The sequence below is a fragment of the Elephas maximus genome, chromosome 10 (assembly GCF_024166365.1).
Source record: "Elephas maximus indicus isolate mEleMax1 chromosome 10, mEleMax1 primary haplotype, whole genome shotgun sequence".
Taxonomy (NCBI): domain Eukaryota; kingdom Metazoa; phylum Chordata; class Mammalia; order Proboscidea; family Elephantidae; genus Elephas; species Elephas maximus.
Window position 1 is genome coordinate 62,404,958 of NC_064828.1, and position 18,929 is coordinate 62,423,886.

The window sequence follows — 18,929 nt, forward strand, 5'->3', positions numbered from 1 at the left end:
ACAGTTTGTACCACCCAAGGGCCTATAATTACCATATGACCCAGTAATTTCACTCCTAGGTATACACCCAAAAGACTTGAAAGCAGGAACTCAGATACATGTACACCAGTGTTCACTGCAGAATTATTCACAATAATCAAAAGGTGGAAGAAACCCAAATGACTGGATAAACAAAATGTGATATATACATACAACTGAGTTATCATTCAGCCTTAAAGAGAAATGAAGTTCTGAAACATGCTACAACATGGATTAACCTTGAAAACATGCTGAGTAAAATTATTCATACACAAAAGGACAAATACTGCATGCCTGATCCCAACTTGTATGAAATATCTAGACTAGGCAAATGGATAAGGACAAAAGTTTATTAGTTGTTATCAGGGGCAGATGAGAAGGGGAAATGGAGAGGAGGATATTGCTAAGTTTGTTTTTAGGTGCTGTCAACTCCATTTTCGACTCATAGCAACCTTACATGACAGAGTTGATCTGCCCCATATGGTTTTCTAGTCCGTAATTTTAACGGGACAGATCACCAGGTCTCTCACAGAACCACCGGGTGGGTTCAAACCACCAACCTCTTGACTAGCAGCCGAGTGCTTAACCATGCAGCTAAGTTTCTGAAGGGTGATTAAAGAATTGGGAAATAATGGTGATAGTTGCACCACATGGTGAACTTACTTAATGTCACTGGGTTATACACATGGATGGTTGAAATGGCAAATGTTCTGTATATCTTTCACATTAATTTTTTTTTAAGTCACCTGGGGTCCTTTGATAAAAAATACCCATCTCTCTGATTGAATTGGACTCAGATAGGGCCTGAGCATGGCTTTTGCTTGCTGTTAATTTCCCAGGCAACCAACATGCAGCTACTTTGAGAAATAACTGCCTTACTGTAGGGTTGCAATCCTTTCCTTAATCGGCCATAACAGTTATTCCTGGTCCATGGGTTTCATCTTGCACAGTGGTCACTCCCACTTACCTGGCAGACCAGGGGCTCATTCTGAGTTGTTTCCCCAGGTTCTGGCAGTCCCTTGAGATTTGAAAGTTGGCTATATTCTGGCTGACCCCCACCAAGTGGCATCACACTTCACTCATCTGCTACACCTGCCTTCTACCTCCCCCCACCCTATGTTGTTGCAGAAGTCTCTTAGCCCCCAAGTCTTATTCCAATTCTGAGACTGGCAGGACCCGTCTTCAACATCTTCCTGCCTGACAACCCCCCGACACCACATTCCCATGCTCTGGTAGTAAAACAAGAGATACACTAATCTACTGGTTAAACATGGGACCAGGGAAATATACTGGTTGTCTTTTCTTGCAGCTGTCCTGAATCTTGACACATTCCCTCAGACCTCTCTCCTGTGGCTTCAGTGGTGATGCATCGTTCCCTCCTCCATAGGGAGGGGCTGAAGGACTAACCCCCATTCCCCTACACCACACTCCTCCAAAAGGGGACCTCTCTCAGGCCTCCTTCCTGTTGGTTGGTGGTAGAGCTTGTTCTCTGAACTGGCACCCTCAGTAAGGCCTGCAGTGTTTACTGGTCCTATCCACCAGGGTAGGACTTTGATCTTAGAATGTGGGAGACATCATACCTTTCGACCTCAGCTTTGGCTATCCAGCTTATCTCAGAACAGTAAAAAAATCCTACTGGACATTCTGTTACATCTGAGGTACTTAAAACTTCTAATTTTAATTTTTCTAATCAGTGTTCCTTCCAATCACTGGAGTTGTAGCATTTATAAGACTAAAGCAGTCTTAGTCTATACTTCACTCCTGTAAGCTTAGGCCAGCTATGTGACTTTTGCTTTTTCTTTCATATGCTAAAACTACTGTATACTTACATACAAAATTCCAGGTCAGTACCCCAGAAGAAACTTTAGCATATGCAAACTCAGATGAGTGTGTGCCCTTACTGAGGTAATGCCAGAGGCCAGTAAGGGAGTAGGAATAGCAGGACAGGGAAGGAAGAAAATCAAGCAAGGGTGTAATCTCCTACAAAGTCCCACTGATTCCTCCGGGAACCTTTGGAGTGTTAAGTTGCAGCAGTCTGAGGTAAAGGAGCTAGGTTTTTATAGTTATGCCAATGGGAACTTCACGCCAAAGACCCACAGGTATTAGAAGGACATTGAAAGGGGGGGCATGAAAAATGGTGAGAAGGGGCCGAGGAATCTGGGTGGACTACTATAGCTAGTCAATGTCAAACTCACAAGTTCCATAATGTCATGGGAAAAACTAGAAAGTGGTCATTTATCCTAAGACTCCGCTGATAAACAGCTAGTGGTGTCAATATCTATTAAAGTATTATATATACTTAGATTACACTAACTCTGCAGTACCAACAACACAACTGCTTGGTAAGCCGCTTAAGGAAATGCTAAGGGCAGAATGAATAAAATATTTTGAAACAAAGTATTATGAAGCTAAGCAAAGAACTTTCAATATTGAAGCAAGCATGAAGCAAAGAACTGTTTGATCCTTCATTTCTCCAAAAAGGGCTACTTTTGCTTTCTTGAAAAGTCACCTGCTTTAGATTTTCATTTTCTTCAAAGCCATCTAGCACCAATGCTTATAAGTACCGAATTTCATCTCCTTACTATTATCCTTTGGAAAAGGGGTAACTGAAGTCCTTGACAGATTAGTCTATATGAACAGGTAACTATCATGATAACACAGAGACTACAGAGTCAAAATCATTTTGTACATTTCTTTAGAACTACACTGGTAGTTATTCTACTGTTTCACATACACAAGTTAGCTTAACACCAGTGTTTTTAGCATACATGTAGGGAAAGTGTATAAGCCTGAAACTGGGCTTTCTATTCTTATATCATTTTCAAACGAACAAATCTATATAATTGCCTCCCCTCCCCCCAAATCTCCAGGTTTCTCTTACTTTCTTCTCAGTAACGCACCACAGTATAATTCACTATCTAAATCACATAGAAATGTATGGTAGAGGAAAATAAGACATACTTTGGCTGATACAGGTACACAAGACAATATTCTCAGCTTTTTAAAAGGATTAACATTATCTTAGAAGCAATGAAATGAAAGACAAGATAAAAACTGCATAATTATGTATAAAATCAAAAACTTAAAAATTTATCATGAATACAAACTAAAATTCACTGGCTTACATTTAAAACAGCATACTACAGTAATAAATATCTCTATTTAGAAATCTGATTAATTTATCTCAAGTTTCCTGAAAATATGCAAAGTCAACAGTGCTGCTTCACTGTTTATTTTTGGCAGATTTTAGGCTAACCTCGGTATCAGTCTTTATTTGAGGAGCAAATGATTCACAATGTTTCTTCTAAGAAGAGCTTCATGCTGAACTAAGTAACCTATGTTGGATTTCAGGCCCACTGGAAGACAGGCAGTTATTTTTTTTTTTTCATTTCAGGCAGTTCATGGTGGTTGCCATCTGTGCATTGGCTCTTTAAGGTCATGCTGGGAAAAATCTGTGAACACAATCCTCTCATGCTGTATTCACATGCTTCATACAACCTTAAGTTATCCAGGTTGTCATGAGGCTTGGATAAGATAGGTAAAGGATTCACGACTGAAATTTCTGAAACAGAAAAAGAGAAACTTTAAAGATTGATTTCTCATTACCAGTGAAGTATTTACTAGATACTAATACTAGGTATTATGCGTAGTGTGCTAAAGGCAATTCAAATGAACAACCATGTATACACGTTTAGAGATGGTTCTCTGCTAACACCTAAAGAACAGGCAATCAAAGAAACAACAAAGAAATTGGTCATTACCAAAATTAAAATATTTTGTGCTTCACAGGGACACACTACAGACAGCGAAGACAACACACAGAATGGGAGAAAGTATTTGCATATCATATGTTAGATAAGGATCTAATATCCAGAATACATAAAGAACTCCTACAACTCAACCATAAAGAGACAACCCAATTTAAAAACAGGCAAAATATTTCTACAATAAGCACATAAAATGGTGCTTATGATTAAAAAAAAAAATTTTTTTTTTTTTCTTCATTATTGGCCACTAGAGAAATGCAAATCAAAACTACAATGAAACCATTTCATACCCACTAAGATGGCTATTGGAAACCCTAGTGGTAGTGGTTAAGAGCTACGGCTGCTAACCAAAACCTCAGCAGTTTCAATCCACCAGGCGCTCCTTGGAAACCCTTTGGGGCAGTTCTACTCTGTCCTATAGGGTTGCTATGAGTTGGAATTGCAATGATTTTTTTTTTTAAGATGCCTATAAGAAAAAAAAAAAAGACAATAACAAGCTTTGGTGAGGATGTGGACAACTGGAACCCTCATCCACTTCTGATGGGGCTGTAAACTGGTGCAGCTGTTTGGCAGTTTGTCAAAAAGTTAAACGAAGAGTTACCATCAATTCCACTCAGAGGTATATACCCAAAAGAACTGAAAACCTATATTCACACAAAAACTTTTACATGAATGTGCACAGCAGTATTATTCAGAATAGCCTAAAAGTGGAGACAACCCAAATGTCCATCAACTGATGAATGGATCGGTAGTATGACATATCCATATAAAGGAATATTATTCAGCCACAAAAAGGAGTGAAGAGCTGCTGCTTGTCACAACATGGATGAACCCTGAAAATGGTGCTGAGCGAAAGCCAGACACAGGAGGCCATATACTGTGTGATGTCATTTAAATGAAACACCCAGAATAGGAAAATCTAGAAAAAAAAGAGAATAGATTGGTGACTGCCATGAGGAAACGGTAATGACTGCTAAAGGGTATGGGATTTTTTTTTTGGGCAATGAAAATGTCCTAAAATTAGATAGTGGTGATGGTTACACAACTCTGTGAACTACTGAATTGTATGCATTACAAGGGCCAATTTTATGGTATGTGAAGTATATCTCAGTTCTCTACAAATCAAAAAAGACTTTATATTAATGAAACTCAAAATCCTTATGCCTTAAAAGTTTCTATTTATAAAACTGCACAACTGCTTCAACTAAAACTGGATTTCTCAAGGTACAAAACATTTTTTATCTTTGTGTCTCCAGAAACCTGGCATTTAAATGTTGGTTGATCTGAATTACTAATTTCACCGCCCCCTTTCCCTTATAGTCCTAACACCTATCCCTACCCTCTAAAACAACTAGTTATATTTGCTTCTGAAAGCGACACCAACAAATTCCATCAATGCAAAGATAACAGTAACAAGTGGGGCTTATTAAATTTAGCATCCTTAATTCATAACATTCATCACGTTGCTGCCCTTGTATCAGTCACATATACAAAAGATGCTGGGGATACAAAAATGGATGACATGTAATTCCTCCCGTCAGCCGAATGCTCCTCAGAAGCAAGGATGGCAAGACCTCATTTCACATACTTTGGACACGTTATCAGAAGGGACCAGTCCCTGGAGATAGGACATCACACTTGGTACAGGGTCAACAAAAAAGTGGAAGACTCTCAACCAGATGGATTGACACAGTGGCTGCAACAATGGGCTCAAGCATAACAACAACTGTGAGGATGGTCAAGAACTGGGCAGTTTTATCCTGTTGTACCTAGGGTTACTATGAGTCAGAATCAACCTGACGGCACCTAATAACACAGGCTCAAATTCAAGGTAGTCATACAGGCCACTTGCATATTGTGTGGTAAGTGTTTAACAGTCAAAGGTAGCACCAAAAAGGGGGAACATACATAAAGTCTACTTAATTAAAGGCCACATAATGGGCAGATCAGCCCTATTAACAGTCTGAATGATTAAAGTTCAAAAAGGTTAGAACTGGTATTTTAAAATTTCTCAGAAATAACAGAAGTTTTTAAGTAGCTAAATCATTTGTCAGAGGCGATGCCCAATGTTTTAAAAAACTTAGAGTTGAAAAGGATCTTTACAAAAGAGCCTTATTTTAGAGGAAGACTCCAAGGCCAGATAGGTTAAGTGATCCGAACACTGAGAGTCAGTGCCCGGGTCCAGCAAATCATAGCTGTTTATCCACATCAAACTAATCCCTACACCACACCTCAGCCCAGAGACAGTTTCTAGCTGATGAAATCTCCTCAGAGGATGAAGAGCCAGGAATCTATTTACCGATTTTTTTTTCCTGATGTATAAAATATGAATATCTTCACTTCGATATTCTTCGTCATGTTTTTCCAAAGGAATTTTTTCAAAGTCAAAGTCCTGCTGAAGGAGCTATAAATTTAAAAGAGAATATTTCAAATTCATTCATAGAAACTGATCTATAGTGACTGAAGTCAGAACGGTGATTACCTTTGGGGGAGTACTGACTGGAAAGGGGCACGTGGGAGCCTACTGACCCTGAATATGATCTATAGCTTGATCTTGGGTGGCAGTTACTTGGGTGTATACACAGGAAAAACTGAGCTGAGCACTTGAAACATGTGCTTTTTAACATATATTTTATCTCAACAAAATGTTTAAGATATTACAAGTTCAATTACAGCCTTCATATTCAAGAAATACATAAAAAAAATTTTAACACACGTTATCTGAGGCAGGAAACCCTGGTGGCGTAGTGGTTAAGTGCTACGGCTGCTAACCAAAGGGTTGGCAGTTCGAATCTGCCAGGCACTCCTTGGAAACTCTATGGGGCAGTTCTACTCTGTCCTGTAGGGTCGCTATGAGTCGGAATCGACTCGACAGCACTGGGTTTGGTTATTTTTTTTGTTTTTTATCTGAGGCAGAGTAATCTACCTACTCTCTCATGAAACTAAAATAGCCCTTTTAGTTAACGAAACTGCAGGGCTATATAGATACCTTGGTTGGTACAAATGGTTAACACACTCAGCTGTTAACTGAAAGGTTGGAGGTCTGAATCTACCCCAGGGCACCTTGAAAGAAAGGCTTGGTGATCTACTTGCAAAAAATCAGCCAATGAAAATTCTACGTAGCACAATTCTACTCTGAAACACATGGGGTCGACGTAAGTCAGAACTGACTCAACAGTAACTGGTTATAGATGCACCCTACAGAAGAGTCACTTGTAATGTGATGGATTTTTGTCCATGAATAGGGTTTAGGTCAGTGCTGGGGGAAAGATACATGGAACTGTATGTACTACTTTTGCAACTTCCCATGAATCTGTAATTCTTTCAAAATAAAAAGTAGGGGGGAAAAAAGCTGAAAATACATAGGATACCTAGGTTAGAAGTTTCATAAAAATGTAGAGGAAAACACAGAAGTAAAAATTTATCACTTGTGTATTTCTAAGACGTATTCTCCAAAATATATGTATCGTTAACATATTCCCAAAACCCAGAATCATGTTTAATTAAAAAAACACTGAAAATTTTCCAAAAAAATACAGACAAGAGTATTATCGCTGTATACTATCTTGGAAATAATAGATTAAATTATTAGAAAAGAAAAAAGAACTGTCAGAAAAGATGGAGAGAAAAAGAAAAGGGCAAGAGATTTGATAGAATGGTAGGATGTGAAGGATCGTCTCCTTGGGTTCATATTAGCAAAATACTTTTTCCACCCAACATGACCATCATATACTTGAACAGTCAACTAACAGCCTCCCTGAAAGACAATCACTACAAAGAAAAAGCTAGTACTTACCTCAAAATACTTTTTCTCAATTTCTGGATTTTTTCCCATCGTTCGTTGTTCGTAACAACATATAATACAAGTTTCAGATCCACTGAGATCTTTTAGGGTTTTCAGCAGTGGCTCCAAAGACTGTCCAAAAAAGAATATATTTCTTATAATTTCAAAATTTTTCTACTATAAAAGAGGTATGGGGAAGTGGAGGGAGTAATTGTAATTCCCCTACATTTTCATTCGCCTTGAACCAATCCAACGAAGTATGCTTAAGTTAAGCTCAGTACCTAATGGTTGGTAAAACAAATGGAGTCAGCTACATTCTCAATTTTAACTTTATTTAATCTAATTTAACTTGAAATTCAAACAACCAACAATTTACCCTACCAGACCAAGTCCGATACTAACTTGAACACAGGCTGACTTAATGCTCACTATTTAAAAATGAGTGATGCCCACGTTATACAAACTGGTATTTAATGAAAAATTGTTCCATGAGTCTAATAAATCTTGTCACAGAAAATGAATTCTTTATAATACAACCTAATTCTCAATGTCTTGGTTAAAATATTCACTGGGACAGCTAATGTTTGAAAAAAAAAAAAGCAAAGAAGACAATCTTAGCCTTTCGTAATAGTTCCAAATTGCAAAATCCTTTAAAATTTTTACTGAAGCCTCCAGGAAAACACAAGTAACATCTTAACATATGCCATAGGCCTATATGTTAATCATCAGTATATGTATGTAGTCCTCAGTTATCTTCATCTTTCTCTTTACTCCTCCTGTCCTTACAGCCCCTTTGTAACTAGTCTTCATAACTAGGACTGACTGCAGGGCATAGACCTTGTCTTAGATTTTGCCATGAAACCAGCGTTACTTAAACAAAGGCTCAACGAACACCAAAAGTCATCAACTGTGTGCCCAGTGGCTAAGTGGTTAAGAGCTCAGCTGCTAAATGAATCCACCAGCCGCTCCTTGGAAACCTTATGGGGACAATTGTACTTTTATAGGGTCGCTATGAGTCGACTTGACGGCCGTGGGTTATAGATACTCCATGGAAACTAATAACGTGGGAAAATGTGTATTTTAGAATACAGGAAATGTGGTGTGTCTTTTAAAGAAAGAGCCTTCAGTTGTTGAATTACCTCCTCATAGTATATGCAGTCGGCCATCAGTATGTAGTCTGGTGGAGAAGGGAAGTCTTCTGTTTCTTCCCCCCTTAAAAATTTAAGATAAACATTTTAACTTTGCTTTAATACTTTTAAATGCTCTTGTGTTTATAAAAAGAACTGGAAAGTCGTATTAACCATGCTCTTAATGAAACGCAATTTACAGCAAACGACAAATCGGTATCTTAAAACAAGCTGAAAGGCCATACAAACCATTTCAGTACCTTGGCTTGAACAGAACCAGTGACAAGTTCCTTGTTCATATTAATATTGATTTTCAGCAAGTCTTGCAATTCCTCAAGGTCGGTGACCACAACATCTGCCCTATAAAATAACGACGATTGACAGTGGAAGCAGAAGGGTGGGAAACCAGTAATCATGGTTTCCCGAGACAAAGCGGCATCCCTACTCCCAACTTACCCGAGAGTAGCGGCCATAAGCCCCACCGCCCCGGTGCCGGAGCCCAGTTCCAGCACCGACCGCTGGGCCAGCGCGTGGGCCCCGTCGCCAGAAAACCCAGGCGTTTCTAAATATTTAGAAAGGACAATGGCAGCGTCCCAAACCACGCAGCCCACGCCGCCAGACCCATACTGCTGCAGTCGTAACACCGTGCCATCCCGCTTCTCCAAAGTCCTCACAAAGCTTCGCAGCGACTCCTCCGAGTACCCCGCATTAGCCGCCATGACTGCCCGGCACCCCGAAGAGACGAACACTGTGACGTCACACCCACACCGCCCACGGCCCGGCGCCTCCTAGTGGCGGGCATTGGCGCCACTGCGCGCGCGCAAACGCGCAAAGCCTGGAAGGCAGCGTTTCCGGGGCGTGGCCGAGCCCGGGAACAGCCGCATCTCGTACACTTTTGTCCACCTTCCTCTACCCCAAATTACAAGTTTGGCTTAACAAACAGGCAATTTAAATCACTTTTCCACACAAGGCGAGTGTTATACTCTGCTCTTTTGAGAAACAAAATCAATTTGAGTGTTTTTACCTGATGGGAGATTTATTCCACAGTTGTTATTGGCAGCTTCCAAGATCCTACCAAAGGATGACTATAAAATCCTATGATGCATAATAAAGGTTGCCGGAAGCTTGCCGCTTTCATTTAACAGTGAAGGCAAACCTATCCCTTAAAATGTACATCCCTTAAATTCTCTGAGATATGTAATTTAAATTGCACAAAATATTGAAAATAATGTGTGAGTATATTATCTCTACAAAACTCGCCAACCTCCCCCTTTTTGCTCCTTATAGGGAAAACGCATTTTAAAAGTCTTTTAAAAATTAAGACTGGGGTGATTTATTAATCTTGTTAAGAACTCTGATACAAAGCACAGTAAAAGGCCACAGACCAGTAAATAAAACAACGTGGCTTTTGGCTACTTTACAACTGCTGCTACGGCACTTCCATCAAAACATGCTTTCATTACTCTGAATGAAGATGTCTGAATGGCAAATAAAAGTTTTACTCACTTCTCTGATAAAAAAAAGTTTAATAAAGCTTTAGGTATTTGCTGGTTTAAATATTATCAATCTAAAAAATAGGTATTTTAAAATTTTCAGTTAACATGAGATTTATAAAGTTACTTGTTGAAGGCAAGGCAGATTTGGTTCCTATGCCACAAGAAGCTTTTCATTTGAATTTATGAATTAGTAAAGTAGCAGATTGTATTATAAGCCTCAAGTCACTTAAATTCATATAGGTTATTAGCATTATCTTTAAATATACAATATAAACAAAACTGTACATACATGGCATATTTGTTTTTCCAAAACAACAGGCAACTCATTAGCTAAAGATACCTTAGTCTGCAAAAACAAAAGGCACAATTGAATGAGATACATGCTATATAATGGGCCCTTTTTTCCTGTGAATAACTGAGTTAGGTAGTGTTTCTTTACATTTTGACAAAGTAATAAACACAGTGCACTCTACTGTTTTCATTCTACTTTTCATTTTTGTCTTCAGCAGCAAATACTGGCATTTAAGACATGGCATTAAAGAGTTTAAGAAGAGTAGGTGTTATTCATAATTCTCCTAGATGTAGGAAAAACTAGAAGATGGCCAAAGAGGTTTAAAAAGCAGTAACACTATACACCCCCTATATCTGTGTAAATTCATTGCCTTAAAAAGGCCTTTATTACTCAAATTTGAAAAATTCCACAAATGCGCTAGCCCCTTTCAGTGCAATCAATGTCACTTTAAACCGTATTTTAGCAGAGTCTACAGTGCAAATATAAATTCTTTATACTGGCCTTTAGGCAGCACTGAGGATCTAAGACAAGGCAATGCCACTGATCACCTGAGGATAATGGTGAAAAACTTTTGTATTTTTATTTTTCCAATTTTTAAAAGCTTATTTGATCAGTAGCATTTTTGTAAGAGCATTTTTTTTGTAAAAAGTACTAAAATACTATGCCTTTTTTTGAATAAATAAAAAAGAGAACTTTACAAATACCATTCCAGTGTCAATGACTACATATGGCTAAGGTCACTGAGGAGTTTCCGCATTTTCCAGCAAAGGTAATCTGTACAATGGGGGGTGCGACAGCTCCCGTTTGTAAGTCTTTGGTGGCAGTTTGGGTAGGTGAGGGCCTGAATTCTGCCTTGGTGGAACAGGGGGAGCTGGAGGATGAGGAAGATTATTGTGATTAGAACTGAGCACATGGCATCGACGTGGTACCCTCGGAGAGGGTGTGCTAGGAGGAGTGTTTGGTGAATTTGGACTCGTACTAGCGTCTCTGACATCTCTGTGAAGGTGTCCCATTGGAGGTGGCTGAAGATTAAATGGACAGTTTATGAAGTGTTCTGGAGGCCGAAGGGGAACTGGTGGAGGAGTATCAGGAAGAGGATCTCTTGGCGGCGGTGGAGGTGGACTATGTAGAGGCCCATCAAATGCACCACTAGGAGCAGGAACTCTAGGTTTTACCTTTGGAGGAGGCGGCTGTCTTGGTGGAATAGCAGGGGGGTCATCATCAGATTTCATATTTCCCTCAAAAATAAAAATAAAATTTAACTATACCTCTGTTTTCCTGAGAAATTTGTAAGAAAAAAAAAATTTAAAGATCAAAAAATAATTATGTACACCAAGTTAAATTCAGAGGGTCGAAACAGACTAATCTGGTTTAATTATCAGGTTTATGAGTAAATTTCCTCCCAGCTTAACTCAGGGCCCAGTTTAATATTTTTATATATGAAATGTTCTATTGTAGAACATCTAAGCTCAAGGCTTTGTGTATACAGTTCGTAAATGTATGAATTATTATTTATAATAATAGACAAGCAAGTAAAACTAATACAAAGCTTTCTAGACACAAAAGAAGAGTATGTCAAGAGAGCTTACTGTCCAGCTTCTGCTTCCTGGGCACGTACTTCTGCTTTTCCCACGGAAGCTTAAAGCAGTGGTTCTCAAACTGTGACTCAAGAACAATCACCACTAGGGAACTTGTTAGAAATTCAAATTCTCAGGTCCCACGCCAGACCTACTGAATCAGAAACTCTCGGGGTAGGGCCCAACAATCTGATCCCAATAAGCCCTCTGAGTGATTCTGATGCACCATAAAGTTTGAGAAGTCCTGTTTGGAAGTTTAAGGAGCCCTGCTGTGCAGTGGTTAAGTACTCGGCTACTAACCGAAAGGTTGGCAGTTCCAACCCAACAGTGGCTCCACAGGAGAAAGATGTGGCCGTCTACTTCCATAAAGATTACAGCCTTGGAAACCCTATGGGATAGTTCTACTCTGTCCTATAGGGTCACTGTGGAGTTGGAATCGACTCAGCAGCAATGGGGTTTTTGGGATTTGAAAGTTTGAAGAATACTTTGAATATTAAAGGTTTTCAGAGTACTGAGTACTTCTAAGTATCAGTGAAATCTACCCAGCCTCTTTCTTAGAAAAGGTACTAAGAGGATTAAACATTTATTTAAAAAAAGTACTTTTTCAACAGAGTCTTTATAAGAAAGAACACTATTTGAAAGATTCAGAACTTTGATTAAGCTAAGGCAAACCTAAGTCCTATAGGCTACCTTGGAATTTGAAGCATCGTGGTCAAACTTTTTTCGAGGAGGAAGAGGAGGAGGAACCAGTGGCTCTTCACTTAGTTTATGTAAACTACCGCATGAACTGAAGAAAGACTCTAAGGGGGGAAAAGATTAATTTAGCCAGAATTCACAGAGCAATAGTAAGACCAAATTTTTATCAAAAGACAGCCATATTGAGCCTGTGATTACCTTTGCTATGGCATTTGTGTTACCATTAGTTTATCTATTCTGTCCATTAAACCATATGCTCTTTAAGGGGAGTGTGTATATTAGTTTTTGTACCCCCAACACCTAATATGGTGCCCAATACTGTATTTTCAGATTACTTTACAAAAGGGTCATACTAACATACCAATTTATCTGGAATAGGTAATGTATGAAGGTACCTTTTAACACAGGCTTTCTCATACTTCCTAGTAACCCCAGCGACTGATGGGGAAAAAAAAGTTAACTCTAAAGACTGAGAATAGCAGCTCAAAATGATTATCTCAGTTACCCATGTTTCTTTACAAGATGAATTTTCTTTCATGTGAACTATCTATTAATGCCCGTTGTTAATGAAATGTTGCTTTTTCCCATTGTGTGTGAGTACTTTTAATACTTACCATAAATACTTTTTTTTTAGTGATTTGGTTTAGGACATTCAAAATTTTATATCATTATTCTCAATATTTTTTATTAAATTTTAAAGCATGAAGTTTTCTTACGGAACATGTATTTTACTATCATTCAACACAATGTTTAGAACTGCTGGTTCTAAAATGACATAGTAAAGACATTTCTACCATAAGACAACAAGAGAAGTGAGAAACAAACATAAACTTCAATAGAGCCAAGAACATCTAAATCCTGAAACTACAATGTATATGGCAGACACAAATGGAGGAAGATGAAACCTAAAGTCTTATAGATGGAGATACTGACAGGCAGAGGCAAAATTGTCACCCTGAACAAAGGAGAGACCAAGTGTTAAAGGCACTTGGTACAATGGACAGCATGGGCATGAAAACAGAGGACATGGATAGATCTGTATAAGCAGCAATTAGAAGCCCATCCCCTATCTCCCACTCAGTGAGGCCAGACAAGAGCCAGGCAAGTATCTCATTCTTACCCCGACAGGAGACTGGAGGTTTTATTTCTGAAGAATCTAAACCCCAAACCTGGGTAACACTAGTAGGATGCTGTGCTGAAAATGCAAGAGATTCATAGTAAATGTTGAGAACCCCAGACAGGAGATTCAAGGAGAAGGCTCTGGAAAAACTAAAACAGTCCTAGAGATACTGACATTTGGGGATTCCCTCAGTAAAAAAATCTCACCACTCCATCACTTTACAGTGAAATCTATGAGTCAACATATTCTGCTTCCAGATATAGGGCTTCCCATCAGTTTTATATTGTCTCACTCTAAAATATTAACAAAAAGCTAAGGATATCAAAAAAGAAAGGAAAGCCTCCAATATGAAAGACAAGGCACTACAACTCTGAAGGAGCTCAGAGAAAAGAGGCAATACCAGAAGCAAACAAAAATTTTCAAAAATACTATAATTAATATTCTAAGAGAGATAACACAGTTGAACCATGAAACCAGAATAGGATGCTATAAAAAAGGAATAATTAGAGGGAACTAGAAAGAATTCTTGAAAATTCAAAATCGTGATAGATTAAAAAAAAAAAAGAAGCAGCACTGGAAGACAAAATGAAGAAATGCAAGAACTCAAAAACTTTATATCCCATGAATCCTTTCTCAGGTAGCTATCTACTACAGAATGTGCCCCTAACAAATAAGGAAACAAAACAAGAACAAAAGAGATGGGCAACAGAAGATAAAAGAAAATTAGAGGATCAATCCAGGATACACAAGATAAGGGAAAGGAGTTTCAAAAAGGGGTCAGAGAAAATCATGGGGAAGAAATTATTAACAAACCAATACAAGGAATATCTTCCAGAAATCAAAGACACGTATCTCCAAATTTAAAAGGCTCACTAAGTAGACAGCAAAATGAAAGGAAAAAAGACCCACATCGAAGCAGGTCACTGTGAATTTATAGATCAGGAATAAAGAGAATATCCTAAAAGTTTTTTGAACATATTATGATAGAGAATTCTAACTGTCCCCCAGTAAACCTTTTCTTTTGTTCATGACTTTTAGCAAGACAAATGGCTGCCTAGTTAGAGACATTTTTTAGCCTCCCTTGGAGCTAGGTATGTCCATGTGATTAAGTTCTGGTCAATGGGATGAGAGCAGGAATGATGTGTACAACTCCCAGATCATGTTTTTTATAACAAAGCTCCTTGCCCTTCACCACCTTCCTGCTAGCTAGAAAATGAAATAGCTGCTCAAGACCCAGAGATGGAAGCCACAGATTGAGAACTCTGAATTGCCCTGCCAGCTCAATAATCTTGGGGAGCCGCGTTGAATATAAACACATCATTTAGAAATGTGGAAGTTTGTAATTGGAGAATACGATAAGTGGGTAGAAGACATGGGTCACAGAACTGCAGTTAATTTCATTTTAGGTGTTTTAGTACTATCTGCCTTTTAAACTCTATCCACACATCACTGTGATAAAATTGTTAAATAATTAAAAGAAAGTCTAGAATTAAGCATTTAAAAGACTAAACTTATTTTTCTTATAAGACAAGCATTCTCTTGCTATTAGCTAATGTATATATAATTTACTATGCAAGATGCAGACTTTCTCCAAATAAGGGGAATTATTCCTGAGGCTGCTGGGTTACTTTTTGGATCGTTTTGTTTTAAACAAATGACCATAGAGAAAAAGTTAACAGTGCTTATGTAATAAATTACGATCAAATAAAAAACGGTAGAATAGTGCTTTACTTAAATACCGCCTTTATTAATAAAATGATGTGAGAAATAAGTGATAGATGGCTAGCTTTTTATCCCTATGGGAAACATTTAGCATTTTAATCCTATGGGAAAATGAATTGGAAAGGGTGGGGAAGGGGAGAGGGAAATGACATGAAATCATTGCTTGCTCTGTGCCAAGCAATGTGCTAGGTGTTCTACATGGTTATCTCATTTGGTAAACCAGGTTGGAGATGTTAAGTAATCTGATCAGGATCACACAACCCTAGAACACAGACAGGTTGTAAGATGATGGAAAAAAGAAAAAAAAAAAATATATATATATAGTAAAGTTTAAATGATACACAATTGTATGCAAATAATTCAATTTATGAGAATTTCTTCTACTTCTTATTCTTTAAATGTTAAAATACAAATACTGAAATGTAAATCTAATCAACCAGATATTATCTTTACAGTTACTTCATCAGAATCAACTCAAAATTATTACTTACTTGAATGTGGCAAGAGGACTGGAGCAAAGATGCTATTGCTGCCTGTTGGAATGAGAACAATATGAAAAGGAAGGTAACATGTACGGTTTTATTTTTAAAATATGTTTGCATAAAGTAACTTATGTAATAACACACACAGAGCACAGAATTTTATCATCTTTTGCCATGTTAATTTTTAAAAAAATGAGCCTGCTGCTCTTTGTACCTGGAATGTTCTTCCTTTCTTAGCCTAAGTGGTTTCCTCTCTATCATAGTCTCTTTTTAATTTCCCTCATAGAACTTACCTGTTTATTTTCTTTTTCACTGCCTATTGTTCCCTTTAGCATGGTAGTGTGACCCAAAAGGTACTAAAATATCTGTTGAATAAATTAAAAACTAATATGGATAAACAATTTACAAATGATGTTTCACTCTCTTAGGTTGATCACTATTTTCACATTTAGATGTCACTTTTCACACTAATATAGTTTGCAAAGGACTCTGTGGTTCACTAATTAAAAAGATGAGGACAATTTTCCAAAACAGAAGATTCCTTTTTTTACCAAATGGTTTGTATCTGGAGTACTTACCACAGGAACTGTTGAGATCCACATCTAAAAACACACTAAGTTCTGAAGAAGCAGATACTGGTGGAGTAGATGGTGTATTTGGAGAGGTTGGTGCCGACATTGTTGATTCAAGCTCGGTTTCAGCAATGCGACTAAAGCTTATTTTGCATGGTTCTCTTTCTAATGGTGTTGGATGACCTCGTAAAGTGCCTGAGGTAGAGCCATGTCGGCCTGCATTTGGCCTTATTCCAGGAGATTTTAAGGAGAAAGTTGATTTCCTAGGCTAGGAAAAGCAAACATAATTAACATTACTAATATTTGTATCTCTTTTCTTTTTATGTCTTAGAGCTATCTTAAGCATACAGTTAAGAGAGGTACAGTAAAATCTCAATCATAAGCACAGCTTCTAACATTCTATGTAGAACACCTCTGGATTTAGTTGGTTTAAGTTTAAGATGGATGAGAATATAAGTAAACCTTTCACAGTATTAAAGTAAAATTCTTGAAAATCTTTGTAAAAACAACTATAGAATGCTCCTAAAACATTTGAATATAAACTTCTTCAAATTGTCACAGTTTTACAAATATTTACTGGGGATATAATATATACAACATATCAGGCATGCCAAATTTTATCGCACCTCACTTTGTTGCGATTCGCAGAGTTTTTTACAAATTGAAGGTTTGTAGCAACCCTGCGTCAAGCCAAGTCTATCCGTGCCATTTTTCCAACAGCACGTGCTCACTTCATGTTTCTATGTCACATTTTGGTAATTCTTGCAATATTTCAAACTTTTCATTATTATTATATCTGTTATGGTGATCTGTGATCAGTGATCTTTAATGTAACTATTGTCATTGTTTTGGGGCGCCATGAACCGCACCCATATAAGATGGAGAACATAATCAATAAATGCTGTGTGTGTTCTGACTGCTCCACTGACCATCTGTTCCCCTCCTCCCCCAATCTCTCTCCTCAGGCCTCCCTATTCCCTGAGACACGACAATATTGAAATCAGGCCAATTAATAACCCTACAATGGCCTCTAAGTGTTCACATGAAAGGAAGAGTCGCACATCTCTCACTTTAAATCAAAAGCTAGAAATGACCAAGCTTCGTGAGGAAGGCATGTCAAAAGCCGAGATAGGTCTCTTTTGCCAAACTGTTAGTCAAGTTGTGAATGCAAAGGAAAAGTTCTTGAAGGAAATTAAGAGTGCTACTTCCAGTGAACACACAAATGATAAGAAAGCAAGACGGCCTATTGCTGATACGGAGAAAGTTTTAGTGGTCGGGATAGAAGATCAAATCAGCCACAACATTCCCTTAAGCCAAACCCTAATCTAGAGCAAAGCCCTAACTCTCTTCAATTCTATGAAGGTTGAGAGAGTTCAGGAAGCTGCAGAAGAAACGCTGGAAGCTAGGAGAAGTTAGTTCATGAGGTTTAAGGAAAGACGCCATCTCCATGACATAAAAGTGCGAGGTGAAGCAGCGAGTGCTAATGTAGAGGCTGCAGAAAGTTATCCAGAAGATCTAGCTAAGATACTTGGTGAAGGCGGCTACAGTAAACAACAGATTTTCAATGTAGATGAAACAGCCTTATACTGGAAGAAGATGCCATCTAGGACTTCATAGCCTGGCTTCAAAGCTTCAAAGGACAGGCTGACTCTCTTGTTAGGGGCTAATGCAGCTGGTGATTTTAAGTTGAAGCCTACACTCATTTACCATTCCAAAAATCTTAGGGCCCTTAAGAATTGTGCTAAATCTACTCTGCCTGTGCTCTATAAATGGAAAACAGAGCACATCTGTTGACAACATGGTTCACTGAATATCTTCAGCCCGCTGTTGAGACCTACTGCTCAGAAAAAAAGATTCCTTTCAAAATATTACCACTCACTGATAATGCACCTGGTCACCGAAGAGCTCTGATGGAGATGTATAAGGAGACTAATGTTGTTTTCATGGCTGCTAACATAACATTTCTTCTGCAGCCCATGGATCAAGGAGTAATTTTGATTTTCAAGTCTTATTATTTAAGAAATACATTTTGTAAGGCTATAGCTGCCATAGATAGTGATTCCTCTGATGGATCTGGGCAAAGTAAATTGAAAACTTTCTGGAAAGGATTCACCATTCTAGATGCCATTAAGAAATTCATGATTCATGGGAGGAGGTCAAAATATCAACATTTTGATTCCAACCTTCGTGGATGACTTTGAGGGGTTCAAGACTTCACTGGAGGAAGTAACTGTAGATGTGGTGGAAATACCAAGAGAAAGAATTAGAAGAGGAGC

General features: G+C 38.1%; 2 protein-coding genes across 3 annotated transcripts in view; both read right to left on the reverse strand.

Moving 5' to 3' along the window:
• Nucleotides 1-2,696: 2,696 nt before the first annotated feature.
• On the reverse strand, nucleotides 2,697-9,416 carry VCPKMT (valosin containing protein lysine methyltransferase). 2 transcript variants are annotated; one of them, XM_049897662.1, is made up of 6 exons: nucleotides 9,153-9,416; nucleotides 8,946-9,056; nucleotides 8,709-8,781; nucleotides 7,582-7,701; nucleotides 6,085-6,189; nucleotides 2,697-3,580 (listed from the first exon to the last, which is right to left on the reverse strand). In XM_049897662.1, the coding sequence occupies exons 1-6, from the start codon at nucleotides 9,413-9,415 to the stop codon at nucleotides 3,566-3,568; spliced, it is 687 nt and encodes a 228-aa protein (XP_049753619.1). In that variant the 5' UTR covers nucleotide 9,416; the 3' UTR covers nucleotides 2,697-3,565. The 2 variants fall into 2 exon arrangements, with proteins under 2 accessions (XP_049753619.1, XP_049753618.1); XM_049897661.1 differs by having other exon boundaries at nucleotides 2,697-6,189.
• Nucleotides 9,417-11,221: 1,805 nt separating this feature from the next.
• Nucleotides 11,222-18,929, reverse strand: part of SOS2 (SOS Ras/Rho guanine nucleotide exchange factor 2) — a 72,246-nt gene continuing 64,538 nt past the window's right edge. Inside the window, exons 20-23 of the mRNA XM_049897660.1 lie at nucleotides 16,660-16,921; nucleotides 16,091-16,132; nucleotides 12,752-12,861; nucleotides 11,222-11,722 (exon numbers count right to left, since the gene is read on the reverse strand). Coding sequence (XP_049753617.1) covers nucleotides 11,222-11,722; nucleotides 12,752-12,861; nucleotides 16,091-16,132; nucleotides 16,660-16,921 — 915 coding nt within the window. The remainder of the gene's footprint in view (nucleotides 11,723-12,751; nucleotides 12,862-16,090; nucleotides 16,133-16,659; nucleotides 16,922-18,929) is intronic.